The sequence below is a fragment of the Sardina pilchardus genome, chromosome 16, assembly GCF_963854185.1.
Source record: "Sardina pilchardus chromosome 16, fSarPil1.1, whole genome shotgun sequence".
NCBI lineage: Eukaryota > Metazoa > Chordata > Actinopteri > Clupeiformes > Clupeidae > Sardina > Sardina pilchardus.
The window spans coordinates 9,129,854-9,147,991 of NC_085009.1; the positions used below are offsets into that span (position 1 = coordinate 9,129,854).

At 40.5% G+C, this 18,138-nt stretch overlaps 2 protein-coding genes and 1 long non-coding RNA gene across 3 annotated transcripts; all 3 read right to left on the reverse strand.

The window, feature by feature from the left end:
• Positions 1-4,503: 4,503 nt before the first annotated feature.
• Positions 4,504-8,315, reverse strand: LOC134060491 (uncharacterized). Its single transcript, XM_062517220.1, has 11 exons — positions 7,326-8,315; positions 7,150-7,201; positions 6,873-7,028; positions 6,599-6,716; positions 6,405-6,455; positions 6,223-6,300; positions 6,022-6,078; positions 5,867-5,926; positions 5,558-5,719; positions 5,287-5,450; positions 4,504-5,045 (listed from the first exon to the last, which is right to left on the reverse strand). Exons 1-11 carry the CDS (start codon positions 7,417-7,419, stop codon positions 4,859-4,861), a joined length of 1,179 nt encoding a protein of 392 aa, XP_062373204.1. The 5' UTR covers positions 7,420-8,315; the 3' UTR covers positions 4,504-4,858.
• Positions 8,316-10,119: 1,804 nt separating this feature from the next.
• LOC134060497 (uncharacterized) lies at positions 10,120-12,492 on the reverse strand. Its single transcript, XR_009935191.1, has 4 exons — positions 12,201-12,492; positions 11,881-12,048; positions 11,157-11,186; positions 10,120-10,780 (listed from the first exon to the last, which is right to left on the reverse strand). It is a non-coding gene; the product is annotated as an uncharacterized LOC134060497 (long non-coding RNA).
• Positions 12,493-16,185: 3,693 nt separating this feature from the next.
• Positions 16,186-18,106, reverse strand: cfap184 (cilia and flagella associated protein 184). Its single transcript, XM_062517219.1, has 2 exons — positions 18,015-18,106; positions 16,186-17,893 (listed from the first exon to the last, which is right to left on the reverse strand). The coding sequence occupies exon 2, from the start codon at positions 17,857-17,859 to the stop codon at positions 16,339-16,341; it is 1,521 nt and encodes a 506-aa protein (XP_062373203.1). The 5' UTR covers positions 17,860-17,893; positions 18,015-18,106; the 3' UTR covers positions 16,186-16,338.
• Between the last annotated feature and the right edge of the window lie 32 nt (positions 18,107-18,138).

The window sequence follows — 18,138 nt, forward strand, 5'->3', positions numbered from 1 at the left end:
GGACCAATTTGCGAGCCCTGAGGATGGATACTGGGCAATATGGCTGTATGAAGGGACTTATAGAGCACTAGCTGATCCCACGGTTTCCCTCTCCCTGAAGGAGAAGCTCCAGAGGGTGGGGGTGTTTGTGGATTATGAGGCAGGTCTGGTGTCCTTTTATGATGCAGACTATTGGTATCATCTCTACTCTTTCACTAATGTTACCTTCACTGAGAAACTTTACCCATTCTTCGATCCTGGTTATAGTATAAATGGTAGTAACTCCTCTCCTCTTATCATCTCCTCAGTTCATATCTGCCCTATCAAGTAAAGTATAATGATGGTGGATGTTTTATTGAAGTCTGACTCTGGCAGTTTATTACACCCCTAAAACTCTTCTGTGCTCACGAAAAGTAAAAGTTCAAAAGATTCTTTTTTCATGGAGAATCCCCTCATGGCCTTTGCTGCATGTAGAAGTTGTGATTGCTCGGCCATAAATCAAAAGAAATCCTCAGTCATTAGTCTGGCTATCACTATACTAAACTCAATCTTTTAATATTGAACATTAGTATGGGGAGGCTGCGCTTTGTTTCTACTGCACAAGAAGCGTGATCAATGGGCATCGTTCAAATGACTCCGTACGCTTGGATAGTCCTTCAACCTCTCAGACAAACGATCCAGTGCGTCTTTTGGATTAGTTTCTGATTGGAGCCAAAGGTTCTGGCAGGGAACAGAGGAGGTAGATGTGTTCCAGCCTGAGCTGCCGGGCAAAATTGAAATTCGCCAGAAGTTCAGGCAGGGTTCATCCAGCCAACTCAGTCATACCATTGACTGCTTATTCTGCATATGATATGTCTTGTTGTCTTGATATGTCTCAAAATATAGTAGATATCATATAAGGTTACAAACTTGATTTTCACCAGAGGGGATCTTTAAGAATAAACTAAAATATATCCAATATGCAAATTAATCTCACTGCTTTCATAAACTCCTTTGTATTTGTATTTGCTTATTTACATCATTGGACTGATCATTTCCAGTGTACTGGGTACTAAGGGTTGTACACTACTCAAGTGCTCGGGTAATCGAGTAGTAACATCAGTGCTTGAGCTTTTAAGCTGGAGATGTTGTTAACCACACAATGTCAGACAATAACAGAGTGTTTCTGTGTTTTCTTTTACACCATGATTTATAATCAGTAGCCTTTTTACAGTAATGTATAGACTGCAACAGATTTTGCTTGCTAATTTACTCAAATCATAGACTGTATAAATAAGGATTTCAGTACATTGTTTTAATGATCTTTAAGCACATCTTGGACAATAAATGTATTATTTACAATGAAACCTTTGCATTTTGTGTAATTATTTCCAAATTCTGTTGAACATACAGGTACAGTACACACTTATATAAACTTAAAGGAACACTTCACCGTTTTTTCATACAGTATTACAGTTTTTCTCGATTGTTAACACACATTTTCTGAAAACATGCCTCATACTCTCAGAACTCTACACACAAATCCAAAACAACACACACAATGGGCAAAACCCTGCAATTCTCCTGCAAAATGACACTTTACCTTCAAAATGTAATGTAATTTCTCCTCATAATGCTCTTTGGTTCTCAAGAGACAGACACAAACCATCATATATCAAGACATTTATAAGGACCAGTTGAACACTGATGTGCTCAGTGTAAAACACTGCAATGAATTGAAAACACACCTTCTCCATTCATCATAATGACTTGGGCCTTTTTTTGTTCAGTGTTACCCTACAAACAGTACTACAAACAGTAGATAAGCTGATACAGTAGGCTAAGCTTACCCTATCAATATTTTTACATATCTCATTGTTTTCTATTATTTTTCTTTGTATTTGCTGTAATGTTATGGCGTTTTCTTCTAGGACAATGCTCATGATTTCAGTTTCCTGTTCAGGAGACAGAAGCCCTTGTGTTGGTAATCCTTCAGCTGCCAAACAAATAGTAAAATACTGTAAACTGTGTAGGAATACAAAGTAGGAATACTTTCTCTGGTCTCTGAAACTTTTACAGTCCTACAGAACAGCCCACAGGCAATACTATAACTGTGCTCATTGAGCTTGTACTGTACGGTACTGTATTGATACGCAGCACTGCAATGTTCTAGTGGCTCGGATCTCATCGGAGATTACGGTCCTTGGCCTCCCCGTCCTCCTCCTCTTATTCTCACTCCTCTGGCTCTGCCTCTGCCTGTACTACTACTGTATACTGAAGCTGTGATTGATAATTGTAAAACTGTTCGACAGGTGTTTGCCCATGTGATGAGTCAGTGTGCATGGTAGGGCAGTTAGCTTTAGAATTTGAATGGCAGTGTGTTCCTTGAGAGAACTAGACATTTTCTTCATGAAAATTGTGTCAAATGCAGAGAATTGTGTGTATAGTGTTTTGAAAACAGTGTGTTTTAGAACGGCAATTTGAGTGTAAAGCAGAAATTGCGCTTATAGTTCAGCAGAATCGGTTCAGGAGGTTGGTGCATGAGCTACATATTATTGGAATTGTGTCTCAAGTACCAGAAATTGTGTGTAAACAATTGAGAAAAACTGTAAACTACATACTTATTCCCTTAACTAAGTCGAGTTGATACAGTACATACCTCTCACGTTTGAATGCATGCACTCACTGGCGCGGTAAGAGGGATAACTATATTGTGTGTCTCACTCCAAAGTGAAACTGAAAGTGTAAGAGTGAGGTTATTACTGCGCCAAGTCGAAGTGCTCCTATTCCACCACACAATTTATCCCTCTTACCTGCTTAGAAATGCACCACGTTTTATTTTGTCTCGCCATACTTGGTCGTGTGACTACTCGTGTAACTGTATTTTAATAGGGAAAACATGGAGATGTTTGCTCGCTTCTAACCTCATCTCTGTTTGGATCCTAATGAATGAACTGGGTTAGCTAAGTGCTATCAAAGTTGCGCCGCGCGCCAGAGCCAGTGAGTGCACACATTGAAATGTGAGAGGTATGTATCAAGTATCAACCTGTCTTAGTTAAGGGAATAGCATAGTTTAATAAGAAAAAACGGTGAAGTGTTCCTTTAATTAAGTTTCCCACTTCAGAACATGAACCAGCACCAAGGCCATTTCTGTGAGATTAAAATTAACCTGCGTGTTTGACACTGAAGCCGTGAGGGCGTGAACCAAAGCATCACATTCAGACAGTCCTTAATGAGAGAGAGAGAAAGAGAGAAAGAAAGATAGAAGACCAGGTATGGCTCGCGGAAGGCAAACAGACCGGCATTAAGCAAAGCATTTGTCCATCAGGTAAATGAAGTGGTGCAAGTCCATGCTATCTGTAGCACACAGAGCTCCAGAGTTGAGGTCTCTTTGAAAGCCCTATCATGTACGGGGCTCTAAATTTAGGCAGTAGTGGAGCAAGCTGGGGGTAGGGGCGGTGGTGGTGGGAGAGGGTGTAGTAGGCCGACAGTGCTTCTACTTGGGTAAGAGCTATTACCTTGGACAGGGCTGGACTATGGAATCAACTGCCCCAGGGCACTATTGCCTGTTGCTATGGGCGGAATTTGTATGCTTTCTGGTCTTAGTGAGTAGTCCTCTCGACAACTTCTAAGCTCTCCCAGATGTAGGTGCTACTTTTAGTACTAAAATGCCTTGCGAATTACTGTAAATGGAAAAAAGAGCTGACACACCCATTGTTGTAAAGACTCCTAGTTCTCTAATGAGCTACATGCGCAAGATTCTTTCTAAATATCGACCAAGTTATTAGCCAGAGACGCCTCCACAAGGGAGATCAAGGCAATTTTGCACCTCTGATAGGGTCACATTACACATTAAAGGAACACATTATCTGTTCTCTGATAGGGTCACATTACACATTAAAGGAACATAATGATCTGCTCTCTGATAGGGTCACATTACACATTAAAGGAACATAATGATCTGCTCTCTGATAGGGACTCTACACATTAAAGGAACATATTACCTGTTCTCATTCAATTTAATCCGACTTTTATGTCATCTTTCAGTTGATCGTGTACCATGCAGGATCTGTGTGACCACTGACCACCCATTTAAAGTCACTCTCGCAACCACTGGAGCACCAATAAAATAGCTCTCATTTTTCAAAAGAATAAGACTGAGACCACTAACAGTCCTCTACTACAGACTTTTTCACACAATGAGTGATTCACCTGCTGGCAGCAAAGATGAAGGACTACTAGTTTGGCATTTAGAAGAACTGATCACTTAGCTCCCACCCTAGCCTGGCTATCACTGGACCAAGCTCTGTCTTTTGAGACTGAACATTAGTCTGGAGTCTGCGCTATACTGCACAAGAGGCGTGATCAATGGGCATAGTTCAAATGACTCTGTACACTTGGAGAGTCCTTCAACCAATCAGACCAATGATCCGGGTGGATGTACCTGGCGGATAAGCTAGTTTGTGATTGGTTACAGCAAAAGAGGAAAGAGAGCAGGAGAGATAAATGTGCAGGTTTCCAGCCTGAGCTGCAGAGCGAAGTCCAATCGCCGGCAGATCGGACAATTCTCTTACCTAAAAGACCTAAATTCGTAGACGGCAGATTGTTGGCATAAACCGATTTGTGCCAACAATCTGCCATCTATGAATCAACCATCCACCCCAAACCACACCAAAACAATCTGTGAAAATCATTTGCAGAATGTAACAGACACTTTCAGTCATGTTTATTTCAATAAAAATGTATGAACATGCAAGAATAGGCCTCAATGTTTGGGTAATGTGCAATAATGGTCCTTCATCCTGTTGGGACAAGCTGTGAATTCCAGTTGTGCATCTGCATAGCTAGCACCACAGTGTCAACAATTCTAATGAAGTTTTTCTCCAGCCTCTTGAAGAAGTTAAAATGGCGGCAGAAATGCGCCTTGCTGCAGGATGTCTTGGTGAGTATCAGTCGACGTGAAGTTGGAGCAAGACGTCATAGCGACCCCCAACAGGCAGAAGGGCAGCACGGTGCCCAGGCCAAAACTAACCCCGAGCAGGGCCCCTCTTTTGCAGCTGGTCCAGGCCTTGTTCAGCCAGTGAGTACTGCAGGGACGAGTAGAAAAGAGAGAAATATCAACCTTTAGGAAATTAAAGGTAATGGCTTTTCAAACCCACACAACCCAGGGCCCTAATTTAGATTGATGGGCAAAGTGCAAAGTCGCAAGTCTAAAACTAACGCTAATTTAATAACTAGACAAATTATATTTGCTAGTTTAATGCAATGGGTGAGACATTGAAGCGCAGACTAGTTTGGCGATGACATGAATATGGCTTGGTAATCTACCTGTTCTCAGATGCAGAGACCTCAGTCAGATCACGTGCTGCCATCTTCAGAATAATCACTCCACTCTCTTCTTTCAGCTCCTTGACTCCATCCTCTGTTCGGTCAGTGGTCTCTCTCTGAAGGCTGACCGTCTCAGTGGCCTTCACCTCCTCGTCAAATGACTCCTAAATGAGTCCATTTTGTTGAGATGTTATTGAGATGAGTTGATTTGGATGATAATATATCACTGGAGGATAAAATATTAATGATATCTAACGTCCTAAGAACCCACCTGAAATCCAGACAGGCTGAACTCCTGTGCCAGAGACAAATGGTTCCTGGTGGCTCCAGTGTGATGTCCATCAGAGGTCAAGGAACTTTCCTGTCCAGATGCCGCACCATGTTCTACCATTTCCAACTGTCTCTTCAGGTCCGTAGCCTTCTTTTTCAGGTCCTGTGAAGTTACAAAATTACAAAATAGAGAAATGTGTCCGTGAAGTCAAACATCTCGTGTCTCAAACAGGCAAATGGAATGTGAAGGGTATACCAACAGGGTATACCAACAATTATTATTGTTATTGTTATTATTTTACATAAGCACCTGTCCAATACTGATCATCTCGTCAATGGAGGCCTTCTTCTGATCAGTCATAAAATCTTTCTGAAGAAAGATTAGAAATGAAACATGCATGTTAAAACAACTTTTTATCTACAGTGGAATCAATAAGTAGAGTTTCAAAAGTTAGTTTTACTCACATTCAACATAATCTCATCTTTTTCAGCGATCTTCATCCTTGTCAGCTCAAGTTGTTGCTATGCACACAAATACAGTATATAATGGTTAGTGATACACCACAGTCTGGCAAAGGCATACATTAACACCTCGTTAAAATTTGTGAAGTCACTAAAGACTGCCTGGTCATATACACCAAACTGCTTGATTTGTAGTAGCCCTACCTGCAATGCCAGAACATGTAGAGTCAGATTTTTTTGTTGTTGTTTGTCCATTTCCTTGGCCAATAAGTTATCAGATCTCTGTCAAAAGGTGTCAGGCGAAGAAGTCAAGAACAGATAATGCAGCATTGACTTCAATGACATTGATGGCAAAGAACGCTGAACAGATAGACAGAGAATTTTACCTCATTGGTGCAGGTTTCAAGGTGGTCCTTCAGAGCTTCATTCTTCTTTTGCTATATGGTAAAATGAATAGTAAAATAAGGGTTAACATACTGTCACTACATTCATGACTAATGTGAGTTTATATACATGAAGCTACAGGGCTGTCGTTGGAGAACACAAAAACACTTGTTGACCAATATTTGAGGGAACTCACCAGTTTACTAATCCAGACTTTAAGACCACAGTTGGTCATCTCTTTCTCAGCTAGCGCTGCGCGAATGCTGTCCATTTCTGCCCTCACCTGGCTCAAACCCCTGACCGAATGCTCCATACTGTACAATGATACAAACAATTTTGTTGTCTGTTGTTGTCACACAGAAGTCTCTAATCACTTCATCTTGTTAATCTTGTTCTTGTTTGAAAGCACATTCTGAAAACAGCTTGGGACATCAGGTAGAGATCTCCATGTTGGTCCACATGAAGCCTACCTTTTGATCTGTTTTCTTATGGCAGAGTTCTCATCATCAAGTTCAGCATTGGCATCTTCACAGGTATTCAGGGACTGTTTGAGGATGGCATTCTTTTTTATTAGGTGGTCCTTTTGGCGCCACAGATCCACAAAGCGGCCTTTCACATGGACATCCCTAGGGTACACAATACCTTATGTCACCAAGTGAATGTCACCATGTTATGTTGAAACAGCTCTATGTATAGGGTGGGAGGGTCAAACATTGAAAAGACATTTCCTTCCATCAGGCCACTTACACATCAGAGGAGTAACCGACCTCAATCTTCTCTTCAGCATACATTACTGTACCTTGTGAATACAAGCACATAAACATTAATTTGCTCAGCATGACTGCTCCATTGTCAGCATGAATATATTGGTGAGATAATTAGATTAATTCAGTTTGATACATCATTATCCTAAGAGGCATTACCCCGATTTCCGTGGTTGTTGGCTTCTCCTTGTGAGCTTTCTCTCTTAACGACTGTTGATTTGGCCCAATGAGGGCCTGTTATCCGTTTCTGCATGGAATTTGGAGGCAAATCCCTCCCACTTAAAATGTCCAATCGGTGCAAATGATCAAGTCCTAGGGTATGCAATGAGCTTCTCTGCAATATTGCTGTAACAGAATATTCTATGTGGTGGCAATCAAATTTGACACACTTCAACAGTTTTCTATGTTGTAGCAATCAATGAACCAGTGTAACTGAAGCACTTAACTGCACAACAGTGTGCTATACAGCCTGTCTGATTTTGAGACTGTGTCTATGATGTCAGTGATGATGTCAACTCATTATGACAACACAAGACAGCATAAAGCTTAATTATCAGTTTATTATTTTAATTAGTTTGGCCTATGCGTGGTTACTGAAAACTGACCTTTTAGTCAGGGATAGAGTATTACTGGTTCAGACTTTACAGGTTCATCAATTCAAATGTTTGATCAAAGATCCTTCATTACTATCCGCTTTAACCCTCTCTGGTTTGATCATAGACTGTCTATGGGTTTGATAGCCTATTACATTTTCAGTAGGCTACCCAGCAAGAGGCTACAGTTGGATGGTAGCTGAATTTCAACTGTGCATTCTCTTATGATGTCATAATGCCATTTACACCGATCATGGAAGCAATCGGGTGCTCTGCAGTTGGGATATGTCACCTACTCATTCATTATAATCTAGCTTGCACAACATTAACACTGGTCTGTTGAAATTTGTCAAACTGATATTTATTTAAAAAAAAAACCCAAACATTTTCATTTAACTAAGCACTGCTCTTTAGCTAAATCGTAGGTTAACAAACAGGTCAAGGGAAATTCTAATGTTCATTTATCTAATCAACAACCTCCATATAGTCTGTGAGCCAGAGGGGTTGGTCGTTACTGAAAAAGTGGCAAAGGCTACCATACCTTTTCTGAAAGCCTGGAATCTCAGCTTTTCAATGATGTATGATGGCCATTTGACAAGAGTAGCTGTTTTGAGTTATGACGCATAATGTAAACTAAGGTTGAAGAAATAATGTGTATAAATCAAGCAGAACACTGAAATTTTTTATTTTGTTATATTTGTTATCATTTTAAAGGGGAGACTCTGAGCTTTCATTTAAATCCCTTTGTGAACATTTTGGATAAGTACAGCCAACCCTGGAGCTCTTCAAACCTTTAATCACACACATTTTCCTGCCATTTCCCTGCCATCTTTTGTCTTTTAATCCTGTGGCACCTGGGAGCATCAGAGAAACAATCCAAACACTGAAATACTGGCATGACCCTATAAGGATTCAGAAAATGTATCATTTACCCATATTATCTGATTTGGAGGGGATGATTTTCCGTTTTATATCAGACATGGCGTTTTTTCAAAGACATAAACAGTACTATTACCCTTAAGGTTAATGTCGAGTTGAAAGTCTGAGGTAAATATATTTGAAATAATAATTATTGATACAGATAATTTTGAAAAAGTTACAGAGCAACACACTGACATGAGGAGTGACACAGTCCCTCTTGCATGAGCAGGACAGAAACTCAAGTACTGCTTGTGGACCAATGGAGACATTGAACCAGTCTATGGAGAGCTGCAAGTCACCATCTTGTACCAGTCTAGACCACCCATGCTCAACTGGGGAAGGAACTTCAGGGTTGTTCTCGAGGCATCTTCTCCAGATAGCACCTTGATAGTTAGCTAGTTAGAGACCGTGCTTCCTGAGAGAATCCGAGCATGGAGTTAACTGCCAGGATTCTACGCCTTTCTTTCTTCCTTCATTTCATTGATGTTGGTGATTCTGGACTTGGAGCTGTACATTTGACATGTGAACTCCTTTAAGGCTGCATACAACTCAGGTGTCATTGCCCAGTCTGCCCCAACCTTCTGAAAGGTCTCACAGAAGTTTTCATTCTTCTGAAAAAGTTTTAGGGCTGACACACCATGGCCTGCAAATGCACTTACAGTATCGCAGCCTGTGTATACGTGTATTGTCTTGCCTGAGAACAAGGCATTCATTTTTTAATGTAAATTCCAAGAAAGTGGGGACCTGAAATGATATGTGGTGGATATGTATTAAGGACCTTTTTTAACTATCTAAAAATGCTGAGAATGCTGAATAACAACTTTTTCAAAATGATCTGTATCAATAATTATTATTTCAAATATATTTACCTCAGACTTTCAACTCGACATATCAACAAATAGCCTATAAGGGTAATAGTACACTACTGTTTATGTCTTTGAAAAAACGCCATCTCTGATACAAGACTGTAAATCACCCCCTCCAAATCAGATAATATGGGTAAATGATACATTTCCTGAATCCTTAGGGTCATGCCAGTATTTCAGTGTTTGGATTTTCTTTCTCTGATCCCCCCAGGTGCCACAGGATTAAAAGACAAAAAATGGCAGGGAAATGGTAGGGAAATGTGTGTGATTAAAGGTTTGAAGAGCTCCAGGGTTGGCTGTACTTATCCAAAATGTTCACAAAAGGATTTAAATGAAAGCTCAGAGTTTCCCCTTTAAAATGATACCAAACATAACAAAAAAATATTCCAGTGTTCTGCTTGATTTATACACATTATTCCTTTAACCTTAGTTTACATTATGTGTCATAACTCAAAACAGCTTGTCAGATGGCCATCATACATCATTGAAAAGCTGAGATTCCAGGCTTTCAGAAAAGGTATGGTAGCCTTTGCCACCTTTTCGGTAACGGTTTCCATAATTTGAGGCCCTGGCTCACGGTCTAATATGGGTAGAATAAAAATATACATAAAAAAAAATCATAATTGACCTCTAATCACTAATCATAGTTAACCTCAAATCCTAATCTCAAATATAAAATTTTTGAAAAGGGCTTTCCATAATTTCTAAGACTAGTGACACTTTGTTTTGAAGGCAAGAGTTTCACCGACTACATTTATGCAGAGAGATGGATATATTTTCGTAGTGAAGGAAGCACTAGTGAAAGAGTAGATATGATGCCAGGTGTCTGCATTGTAGAAAGAGACCAGACCTGCCTCATAATCCACAAACACCCCAACCACTTGTGGTACCTCTTCCATGGAGAGGGGGATATTCTTATGATCTAATATTGCTTCATACTCATTTTTCAGCCATAATTCCCAGAATCCTCGCGCAGGACTCGCTTTTATTTCTCCCTTCCTTTCCACTGAGTGGGAAGCTATTCCTAAATCTGCATCGGTCATTCCTGTGACATCCACTTCAAAATAGAATTTTCCGGAAGAGAATCCCTCTTTTCCCATAGCACAGGGCGCAATGTCAAACCTCTCTGCATTGCTGGGAAAAACCTGTAGTACGTCTTCATGTCTCATTTGTTTCCCGTCAGCAGACAGGTTAAGACCTGGATGCGCTGTATCAGGGTCCAGAGTCACATCAACTAAGAGAAAGAGTAGTTGGCCTATTAGCTGGTTTGATTTGCATTGAGCTCAATGAGAATGAAACAGGCTAATAGGCTAACTGAAATAAAACCATGCCAATCTCTAGGTATGGTGAAGGGTATGTGATGATGAGGGGCTATTTTAATTCCAAAGGCCTAGTGAACTTAACCAGGGTGCATAGTGTCCTGGATCCATGAAATAACTGGCATTTAAAAAAAATAATAAATATAAAAATCTGCCTGCCTCTATGGGAATTTTAACACATAGGGTTAAAATAGGTGTTCCAATACTTATGACCCCTGTACTTTAAGGAAAACATTTATTTATTTAACATTTAAGACCAGAGTAATTCCCCACAACCAGAAAAATACATACCTGCATAAGATTTTATCTCCAGCATGGATTCTGTGAATCAAGCAATCATAAATTACATACCACAAATTACACACCATCAGGTGTATTGCATTAAGCTTGCAACGCTTTTAATTGGCAGGTTAATTCAAAATAAACTAAAAGCCTTCTGCTGCTCTCAATGAAAAAGGCACATGTGTGGTATGTGTGGTGCATAGCAGTCAACACGCAGTGCCATCCTCGTGCCCCCTGACCAGTGCTCTCTCCATAGGTACTGGGTAAGCACTGCCAGGCCAGGCAGCAGAGTGACAGCTACAGTTCAATTTGATATCTTTAAAGTTCTCAAATGCCATGCTCAAAACAGCCAAACAGACAAGCGAGCGGGTGTGTCGGCTTGCGTTTGTCCCCACAAAAGCTGCGAGCAGGCCTACGCCCTTGCATCCAAGTCTTTCTCCCTCTCTTTTCATTGACTTGAAATGAAATGTTAAATAAGTTACAGTTAACACTGTTTAAAATGATTGTACCTAATATCTAAATCGCTAGAAGTACTGAATTAAAATATGAACAAACCAAAATTAGGAATGGTATATAATGTTTTAGCCTACAATGATAATCGCACAGAAACATCCACCACACGCAGTGTACAGTAGTGTTAATGTCAATACAAATATGAGGCTTCCATTTCATACAGTAAAACAAAGTTGTTGTTTTTTTCAGATAGTTTCGATATTAGTGAAGATTTTCTCACCTATTTTGGATACATGTGTCCGTAGCTCATCTCTCTCCTCAACAACAGTGCTGTATATGGCCTTTAACCGCTCATTCTCCTTTTTAAGCTTTTCTTTCTCAACAAAGGCCTTCAAAAACAAAAGCAGGAGAGCACCAAGCAGGCCCAGGAAACACAACGCCAGGAAGCCTGCAGATAAGAAAACATAACAACAACATAAGTGCCTACATTTACATCACTTTCAAGACATGAAGCCTCAAAAAGTATTAAATAAATGAAGCCTGGGCAGTGAATAACAGAAACAAGAGTTGTAATGGAGAATAAATACATTACAATTGTACCTTTTCGTTTGGAATCCTTATTGGTACGTGAGCTGGGTCTGTTTTTTGTGTGAATGTGGGTACCTTCCTCATTGCTCTCCATTTTCAGATGTTCTGAGCTTGGATCACTTGATGCAATCAACTCAACTCAATGTCCTCAATCAGTTTGTAGTAGATCCACAGTGTGAACAATTGCCAACACAGGAGAAAAAGGGGACACTTACGTACAAAAGAAGCGACATCAAAAATGCATCACAATCATATTCAAAGACGGCAGTGCAGCGTTTTGTGATACTTTTCAACCAAGAGTTAACGGTCATCTTATCTTTATTTGAACAGACTTCTGGCAAGTATAAGCCTGCTGCAAATTCTGATAAGGTATGGAGAGGTCATGGGTGAAGGAATGCCTTCGTTCAGTGCTTTCACACCACCATGTCATAAATTAGACCACTACATTATGATAACAAGTGATGCATTTGACTGGGAAATCCTCAACAATATGATGGGTTTTTTTGTCATTTCATATGTAAAAAAGTATCCATTTGTTTTGAGTAGCATAAAGTGCAAATAAGAAGTGGTGTTGGGATTTATCATTCCTATGCCTCAAACTCCTCTATAATACTGGTGCTTGAATATGTTGTCTTCCATGTAAACCTTTTCAGAATGTATAAGTTAAAGCAGTGTGGTTACTCAGGAATTCAAGTGTAAAGGAGGAGGAGGGTTTTTTTGTGCAACGTTTAGCTCTTCTTCAGGCTACAAACAAGTGTTTCACAATGCACCACCATAAATTCCCACTTGTCCTTATTCACACGTGAATCACATTAGACAATCAGTCCAACAATCGATTACAGTTTTTGCCCGTTGCTTGAACACTATAGACCCATGCTTAGACTAAAGTAACACAACTTTAAGTTTTGTTGGCATATCTCAGACACCTATACCTATACCTTAAACAAAAGTGCTGCTTTGCACTCTAGTTGCAATTATGCAACACACTTACTCCTTTATGCAACACACTTGGTCCTGCATCCTACTCTCTATGTCATACTGTACATAAGTCACTTCGTTCAAAAATGAAATCTCAGAGTACCATTTGTTAAACACATGTATCCAAAATACAAAACACATCGAGTAATTGCAACCGCTCAAATACACACCTAAACGCACTTACTTGCAAAACTGAACACCAATCAGCCATCTACAAAAAGTCCATTCGTTTAGCCATTGGAAATGGTGATGTGAATGGTATACTTCCCAGTGTTGTGTCATTGTTTCCTTGTGTGTAGAGTTTTGGCACAATGAGTGAAGTTTTTCTAAATGTATTCAAGCAAATATGTTTTATATAAAGTAGACTAGTGTATTCCTCCTGATTTGCAAGTTTATGCATATGATGCAAGTGTGTTTCATTTTGTCACTAGAGTTACATTTTGACAAAGGATTGTTGGGTTTTGATCGCAGAGTTTAGGTGCTGATAGATGAGTTTCAATTTGGCATAGATGTGAAAGGTTTATTTCCTAGAGTTGTGTTATGTTCACTAGTGTGTAGAGTTTTGGTACGGTGAGCGAAGTTTTGCAAAATGTGTTCAAGCAAAGGGCAAAAACTGTAATTCAATCAATCAATTTACATAATGCTGATTAAAAGTCCCAGTATGTAAAGTGCTACAATAGGTTACAATAATTACATATAAAGAATATATAAATATTAGTCTGGCTATCCCCATACTAAGCTCAATCTTTTAAGATTAAACATTAGGATGGGGAGGCTGCGCTTTGTTTCTACTGCACAAGAAGCGTGATCAATGGGCATCGTTCAAATGACTCTGTATGCTTGGATAGTCCTTCAACCAATCAGACCAACGATCCGGTGCGTCTTTTGGATAAGCTAGGTTCTGATTGGAGCCAAAGGTTCTGGCAGGGAGGAGATAGATGTGCAGGCTTCCAGCCTGAGCTGCCGAGCTAAATCCAAATTACCTCAGTACCTTAGTTCAGGCAGGGTTCACCCAGCCAATATAAATATTGTATCAGACATGATAATACAAAGACATATACATCCCCAATGTTATTGAGCATTTAGCAAGTACATAATTTTAGACATACAGAAAATAGACCACATTTTTGAAAACATCAGCACAGTAAAAAAAAACATCAATCAGAAATCACCATACCTAGAGACTGACATGGTTTTGCTTCAGTTAGCCTATTAGCTGGTTTCATTCTCATTGAGCTCAATGTAAGTCAAACCATCTAATAGGCTAACTGAAATAAAACCATGCCAATCTCTTGGCATGGTGAAGGGTATGTGATTATGTGGGGTATTTTAATTCCAAAAATATCAGGGTGCATTAGGGTCCAATACTTATGGCCCCTGTATATCAAGGAAATCATGTATTTATTTACGATATATTATTCATTCACAAAGAAAATTGATGTCCTTAAAGGTTGGATATTTCCTCATTTTTTCATTTAAAGGCATTAAGATCAATTTCCAAAAGATGAATTTATTTTTTACTTTATAGTGAATTTTAGCATGTGTTCCAATACTGTATATGAGAATTTTCTGTTAGGGATAAAAGGAGACAGATTTAAAGAGTTACCCTGCGGTGAGTTTATTAATCTGTTAAAACATCCATTCATCAGCATGTAAAAAATATATTACAAATAAAGCTTCACGTGTGACCAAACAAGCTTTACATTTGAGCTCTGAAACTTGGTCGATTCTTACATATTGGAAATAAAATTGGAAATAATTATTCTTTAGATTATTGGAGTCAGTGAGTCTTGTTATCACTGTATCTAATGACTTTTGCGAAGATATTCCGTTTCCGGAGGTAACCGATCAAGAGAAGTGTAGTTAAGATGGCAATGAAGATTCCACACAGAACACCGTATGGCAGAATTCTTTTAGGAAATGCTCCATATACGTAAACAGTGAAGGTGGTTCTGAGGCTACAGAAGCTGGAGAAACAAGCAAAGAGTACTCCGTTATCTAATCAATACATTTCATAGACATTTTTCAAACATGTATACATGAAGTATAAGAAAAAATATAAGCAAAGAATATACCTGTAATCTGGGTCCACAACTATAGCCGTAAAAAGATACATGCCATTGTAGTTGGAGAACGCAATTTTGTTCCTTGACTCTTGGCTTAGGACTTGATACTCAGCATTCGGATCGGTTAAAGATGGCCCATGATAATCTTTGCAGCTTCTGTAATTCTGGGAAAAAAGAAAGCAACATCAACCTCAAATACAAAAAAAAAAAAAAAACCCACGTGCTATTTAATGGAATAGTTCAGTATTTTACACTTTAAGCCTGTTTGCCTAGCATGAAAACGAGCGTTTGACACCGAAATTTTGACGTTTGAGCCTGTTTGTGGAATTTGGCAGCTTTAGAATGGAGCTCTGTATGGCTTAACATTGCTCGCTTTGTGCATTGAAATAGGTCTATGAACACAAGAAAACAGCTTTCTTTAATTCTGTTTCTCTTTGAATGGCCATAACCAAAGTAGCCTTATGTGGTCGTGCGTGTGATATTTTAACTTTGAATTTGATACCAACATGTTTTTTTAAAAAGTTGAGACGGAAAAGTTGTGTAATGATAAAGAAAACAAAAGGAGGAATGTTTCAGAATTAGGATAACTGGCAATATGATAAGAGCAACCCAGAAAGGCAGGGTCTCTTATCCATCAGGGGAACTCTTTAGGATAGTGTTTGTAGTGCATTCTGGTAGTTCAAAGCCCCCAGTTATGATCATTGTTGAGTTGACAAGAGAAAAATCATGAAATAAAATACTACTAGTGGTCTGAGGGACAGTCCTTTCCCTGGTTTCATCTTTAGAAATAAATCCATATATATAAAAAAAGCTTCATTTTATTCACACACCCTGATGTGTCAAACTGTTACAAAAATGCAGTACTGTTCATACTCATTATAAAATATTATGCAATAAATATAGTATTAATATCCATTCAAATGGTACCAACCCAAGTAAGGAGAAGAAACATATTCAATATATTACACATCTTTAATTACACAGTATAGTCCCTAAAATATGTTCAACCATTCTTAATGCACTGTCACATTCCATTATTGTAACAGACCCAGAGCTCAAGTGTTTAGCATGTTATTGTCTGCAGTTTGTGTTAGAGCCAGTAGGTGTCAGTGCTCTGCCAGTTTTGTTTGCTCCAGTTTCTTTTTGACTCCAGCACACTTGAGGATGAGCTCAGCATGCCGCCTCTTCAGCATCTCAAGCCTCTGCTCCAGGGCCTCGGAGCTGTCCACCTTCTCCTCAAAGTCGCGCAGCAGCGTCTGGTTGCCCAGGAGACCGCAGCGCTGACGCAGCTTTAGGTTGTCCATGCGCAGGCCGTCACGGGCCTGCTTGGTCCTTGTGAGCGCGTCCCTCTTCCGGGCCACCAGGGCCTCCACGTCGGCCAACTGCACACGCCTGGCCTGGTTCTCCACCTGGACGAACTGCAGCTTCTCCTTGACGTGCGTGAGCACCTGCACGGTGCTGGTGATCTTCTTGCGGAGCTTAAGCAGCTCCTCGTTGCGCTCCTCGATCTTCTCGTTGTACGTCTGGTTCTCGATCTTCAGCTGCTCAAAGTCAATCAGGTGCAGGCCTTCGGCCAGCTCCTCCTTGGCGCGCAGCTCCGCCTCAAGCTTGCCTGTTTTATTCTTGAGCTTGATGTTCTCCAGGCGCACGGCCACCAGCTCGCTTTCACGGCGCTGTTCGGCCGCCTGGATCTGCTCCACCTCCGCCTGTGCTGCCTGCTTGCCCAGGCGCCGGCTCAGTACAGCCACTGCCACGGCGCGCTTCTGCTCCATGAAGGCGTGCCACTCCTGGTCCGCCTGCCCCAGCTTTGCCTGCACCTGCTGACGCAGCTCCTCGGCCTGCTGCTGGTGGAGCTCCGAGTCACGACGGTGCTGGTTCTTCAGGCTGCTCATGATGTCGATGTACTTCTGGAAGCGCTGCTCTTGGTCCGACACGGCCTTGTCTCTCTCCCGCTCGGGCTTGGCCTCGTCGCCGGTCTTCTTTCGAAAGTACTCCACAAGTTTAAACTGCATCTGGGTATTGTGCTGGCTCAACTTTTCCTTCTCATTCTGAAGCTCTGTCAGGATTTCCATGTAATCAATACCGGGGTCTTCTTCAATATCTGCCTCCTCCTCAACCTGCTCAGGGCTCTCAGAGCCAGGGCTGCTTCTTTCTCCCTCTGGTGTCCCTGGATCTATTCTTGGAGGCCCATTGTCGTTCTCAGTGATATCATCATCATATTCTCCTTTGATGCTTCCTTCACGTGTAAGTGGTTCACCGATGAGGGGCTCCATTTCAGGACCCTCCCCCTCTTCAAATGCTTCACTTGTTGGTAAGCCAGCATTGATGTCTTCCTCTCCCATGCTTTCTTCTTCTCTTTCTTCCTGAACTTCAAAAGTCTTTGTTAAAGAGTCTTCTACAGTATGGCTTAATGGGCCCTCCTCTTCTGTGACCTGACTTAGGTCATGGCCTGTGTCTGTATGCTCTTGCTCAACTTGGTCAGGGGGTGCGGCATTCTCATTTAGATTGAGTGTTTTTTCTACCCCAGAGTTTTCCTCTGAAGCTTCCGCAGTATTAGGCTGAGTATTGCCGTGATTATTTGAATCTACGTGGTTTTCACCTACAGTCTCTGCCACTTCCTCCTCCATGTCAAGCCGAATCTTGAAACAACCTAGTGAAACGCTGAAATAACAAAACCAAATGTAAAACTCTTAGTAGGATACAAAGTACACAACAAAGCGCTAAAATATAACTCAACGTGTCATTCAAATGTTTACGTTAGCGAAAGAATAGCGTATCCTACCTTAAATGACAGGTCAGGACGTAAGATTCTTCAGTAAAACCATTATGTTTTAGAGTTGTCCTGGAAACTGGGTGAGCTGGCCTATCAGAGACGTTCGCGCTGTTTTGATTAATATTAATGAGAC

Coding starts and splice junctions, on each gene's coding strand:
- LOC134060491 (XM_062517220.1), bottom strand. CDS start 7,419: ATGCAGAAACGGATAACAGGCCCTCATTGGGCCAAATCAACAGTCGTT. Junction 7,202..7,325: donor CAACAACCACGGAAATCGGG/GTAATGCCTCTT, acceptor TGTATTCACAAG/GTACAGTAATGTATGCTGAA. Junction 5,451..5,557: donor TCAGCCTGTCTGGATTTCAG/GTGGGTTCTTAG, acceptor GGACTCATTTAG/GAGTCATTTGACGAGGAGGT.
- cfap184 (XM_062517219.1), bottom strand. CDS start 17,859: ATGGAGGAGGAAGTGGCAGAGACTGTAGGTGAAAACCACGTAGATTCA.